The sequence below is a fragment of the Piliocolobus tephrosceles genome, chromosome 21, assembly GCF_002776525.5.
Source record: "Piliocolobus tephrosceles isolate RC106 chromosome 21, ASM277652v3, whole genome shotgun sequence".
Taxonomy (NCBI): domain Eukaryota; kingdom Metazoa; phylum Chordata; class Mammalia; order Primates; family Cercopithecidae; genus Piliocolobus; species Piliocolobus tephrosceles.
Genome location: NC_045454.1, coordinates 18,707,316 through 18,711,195, shown reverse-complemented (window position 1 = coordinate 18,711,195; position 3,880 = coordinate 18,707,316). Strand labels below are relative to the sequence as shown.

Genomic DNA, 3,880 nt, shown 5'->3' with positions numbered 1-3,880 from the left:
CTGGGTGATGGAGGGGATCGGGGCCCCCAAGAAGAGGTGCCACTCCCGCTTCGCCAGGCTTGCCCCAGGGCCAGGGTCTGTGCCAGGTGTGGGTGGTGGGTGGGAAGGGGTGGGGTGAGTCATCAGGGCCAGCCCCGCCCTGCTTTTATTTAAGGTCCCCAGCAGTCCCCAGCACCACAGCTGCCTGACCCTGTCGCAGCCATGGCCGTGAGTGCTCCAGGGGCCCAGGGCGGGGCTGAGTAGGGAGGGGGCTGGGGGCTCCTCTTTCAAAGGAGCAAGTGGGCAGTGGGTGCGCCATAGATGGGCCTGGGCTGTGGCCTCTGGGTGACCGCCCTTCCCGATTGTCCCCTCTACCTCTTTGTGACTTCCTCTGGGTCCCTCTTTGAGGATTTTTCTGTTTTTCTTTGTCGCTCTCCCCATCTGTTTCTCTCTGTTTCTGGCCTCTTTCCTGCCTCTCTGCCACCCTTTTCTCTTCCACTGATTTCTGCCAGTCTCAGTCCTGGTCGGCTCCTCTGAGGGGTGACCCACCTTCTGCCTCCCTCCTCGGTCTCACCGGCTCACAGTGGCCCCTGCATTCCATTCTTACAGAACATCCCCCACAAGTCCTCGCTGCCCGAGGGCATCCGCCCTGGCACGGTGCTGAGAATTCGTGGTTTGGTTCCTCCTAACGCCAGCAGGTGAGACCCCAGGCCCTAGGGGTAAAGGGTACAGGTCTCCAGGATCAGCTGACCCCCAATTTCTGCAGTCCAGAAATAGGGGCCCTAGGCCATCTGTATCCATCAGACTAGGAGTACAAGGCCATTTCTGACCTCAACTCTGATGTATTCACTTATTTGCCCCATGCCTTTGTGGCTGGGGTCCCTAAGTTTCCCTAAGAATTTGAGGTTCCTGGGTAATCTCAGGGTTCCTAGATATAGTCCTATGACTTCCATGTCTGAGTCCCAGGGAACTCTGGAAATACTCCAAGTCCTGGAGACACCCTGGACCCTGGGAGTCCTTGCCAAGCCATCCTTTGACTTCCTAGCTAAGGAACTTGGGGCCTTCTGGATTCTGGGGTACCCTGGAAATACTGGGCTTCCTGGTATTCTTCTTTGTCCTGTAGAACCTGAGGCGTCCCTGGGCATCAGGAGTGCCCTGGCCATCACCCAGACCTCCTGGGCAGCTCCCAGGCTCTTTGGAAATGCGAGCACCCTGCCCTAAGCATAGTGACTTTGGTCTGGGCAGGTTTCTGCCAAGGGCCTCATGACATTTTGGCTGCCTTGGGAATCTAAGCTCCCTGGTCATTAGCCACCTCTCCTTCTGCTGTGTGTGCCTGTCTTCAGGTCCCTGTTAATTTGGGGGTGCTCTGGGAATGGGGAGTCCCAGCCCATAAGCCCTTCGAAGGACTTTGGTCTGGGTGGTTTATTTTTTGGTTGTTCGTTCGTTTTTTTTTTTTTTTTTTGTAAGATGGGGTCTTGCCATGTTGCCCAGGCTGGTCTTTAACTTCTGGGCCCAAGCGATCCTCCCTTCTCCACCTCCCAGAGTGCTGGGATTACAGGGTGAGCCACTGCACCCAGCCAACATTTCATTTACTCATTCATTCAAAGTGAATTGTAGACATCAGTATTACTCACCCTCAACATTTCTTGGTCTGGGTGATTTCTGAGCCCTGACGGCCACCATCCCCCACTTCCAGGTTCCACGTAAACCTGCTGTGCGGGGAGGAGGAGGGCTCCGATGCCGCCCTGCATTTCAACCCCCGGCTGGACACGTCGGAGGTGGTCTTCAACAGCAAGGAGCAAGGCTCCTGGGGCCGCGAGGAGCGCGGGCCTGGCGTTCCTTTCCAGCGTGGGCAGCCCTTCGAGGTGCTCATCATCGCGTCCGACGACGGCTTCAAGGTGCGTCTCTGCGACAGAGGCATGGACGCCAAGACCTAGGTCCCTGGAGCAGAGGGTTGGGCAAAGCCAGGCTATTGGTGGAAGGCAGGGAGGTTGGGGCGGGGTGAGGGGGGTAGGGAAGGCGTGGCCAAGGAAGAGAAGGGTGTCCTTCGACCCTCTCTCTCGCCTAAACAACTCCCACTTGGGTCAGAGAGACAGCGGGGTCAGGAGGAGGCGGGGAGCACCAGCCCAGTGTCCAAGGGGTGGGCGTCCTAGCGGGAATGCGTGGCCCTGACTCGCCATTCCAGACCCTACTCCCAGTTCATTCCTTCCTGAGTCCGGGGTTTGAGGCATGGGGAGGGATGGGCTGGAGACAGCGCCCAGGAAATCGCCCTAGCAAGGATTGGGGGGTGGAGGTGGCGGCAGATCCTCCGTCACCCAGACCTTACGCGAATTCACCTCCCTCCTCTGCGCTTTAATAGCGGGTAATGCTCTCGGAAATAAGAATATCTATTACCAAGACTAAAAAAGCCGTTTTTTACTGCGCCACCCAGTAAACTCGTTTGATCCTCACGCAAGAGTTAGAATGAACAATAGGCCCATTTTCCCAGTGGGGAAACTGAGGCCCAGAGGGGATGAGTGATTTCCCCAGGGCCACCTAGCATGGGCCTCCGGAATCCTCACCACCGACCCTCCCCTGCAGGCCGTGGTTGGGGACGCCCAGTACCACCACTTCCGCCACCGCCTGCCGCTGGCGCGCGTGCGCCTGGTGGAGGTGGGCGGGGACGTGCAGCTGGACTCCGTGAAGATCTTCTGAGCAGGAGCCCAGGCGGGCCCGGGGCCTTGGGTGGCAAATAAAGCGTTAGTCCGCAGCGCGACTGTGTCTGTGTCCCATTCACTGACATGAGCAAACTGAGGCCCAGAGAGGCCAAGATACTGGCTCGGAGCCTCACAGCGAATCCGATGCGGAGGGGGTTCTGAGCCTGCCTGTGCTTAGGACACTTTCTGTCTGCGAAGGCATGAGGGTCACTATCTGGGAAGGAGTGGGTCTGGGGCGTGTCCTGACGCAGCATTTGTGCAAAGCAAGCCAGGCCGAAATGTGGTCTGGCGGATCTGCTGGCGTTCGGGACGCGGAGGCACTCACCACAGGTCCTGGTGCCCCCACTGCAGATCTAAGGGGCACCAACATGGGTGCATCTGCAAAGGGGGCGAATGAGTCCCACCTTTCTGGTCACCTGTGGGCCCCAGTCCTACGCGTGGAAAGCGTGTTCTAATATCCCTGGGTCCCTGGGTCCGTATCCCCCTGCAGCTCATCTCTCCCACCCTCTTCTCTCCTGGCCTCCCGCCCCCGGAGACGTGGTGGGTGGGGCTGGGAAGCTCAACGGGTGTCTCTGGGCTTCCACTGTGGGGAGTCGACCTGTTGCGACTCAGGACAGGTACCCGCCTGCGCACCCTCGGGGCAGACGCGATGGCAGCCGCCCCGGCTCTGCAGAGCAGCAGGGAGGACTCGAAGGACGGCGCGGGGTTTCCGTGGTGCAGCGAGCCCCATTCCCACGCGCCCTCCACTCTCCCCCACGGCCCCGACCCCGGCCCTAGCGCTGATCACTGTGACAGGAGGGGAAGGGGACTCCAAGTGCAGCCCTGGCCCCAGTGTGACTTTCAGGGTTCAGGGCGTCGCTGGGGCTCCCCTTAATGGCGGGGTTGGGGTGGGAGATGCTGGGAGCACTGTGCGCCCCAAGCCCGCACCCTCGGCGAGGCACCCTGCAGCGGCCGCGGGTCTCAGCCCGGGACCGAGGAGGCAGGCCAGCGCTGAGATGGGAAGCTGCACGTGTGGGTTCGAGGCCGGCTGTTCTGGAACCTTAGTCTGGAGCCACAGCTTGGTGGGCGCGCCAGGGCTTGGGCCTCGATCCCTGCTCTTGAGCCTCCGACCCCCTGGCGTCCGCCTTCGGCATTGCAGCCTGGACCGAGGCGGATGCAGGAAGCTGGGGTGGTTCTTGGCCTGGCCTGCATCTGGAGTCGGGCGG

At 60.4% G+C, this 3,880-nt stretch overlaps 1 protein-coding gene across 1 annotated transcript; it reads left to right on the top strand.

Annotated features, from left to right (window-relative positions):
• The first annotated feature begins 7 nt into the window (after positions 1 to 7).
• Positions 8 to 2,731, top strand: LOC111534821 (galectin-7-like). Its single transcript, XM_026447701.2, has 4 exons — positions 8 to 86; positions 518 to 677; positions 1,676 to 1,877; positions 2,560 to 2,731. Exons 1-4 carry the CDS (start codon positions 8 to 10, stop codon positions 2,671 to 2,673), a joined length of 555 nt encoding a protein of 184 aa, XP_026303486.1. The 3' UTR covers positions 2,674 to 2,731.
• Positions 2,732 to 3,880: the final 1,149 nt, after the last annotated feature.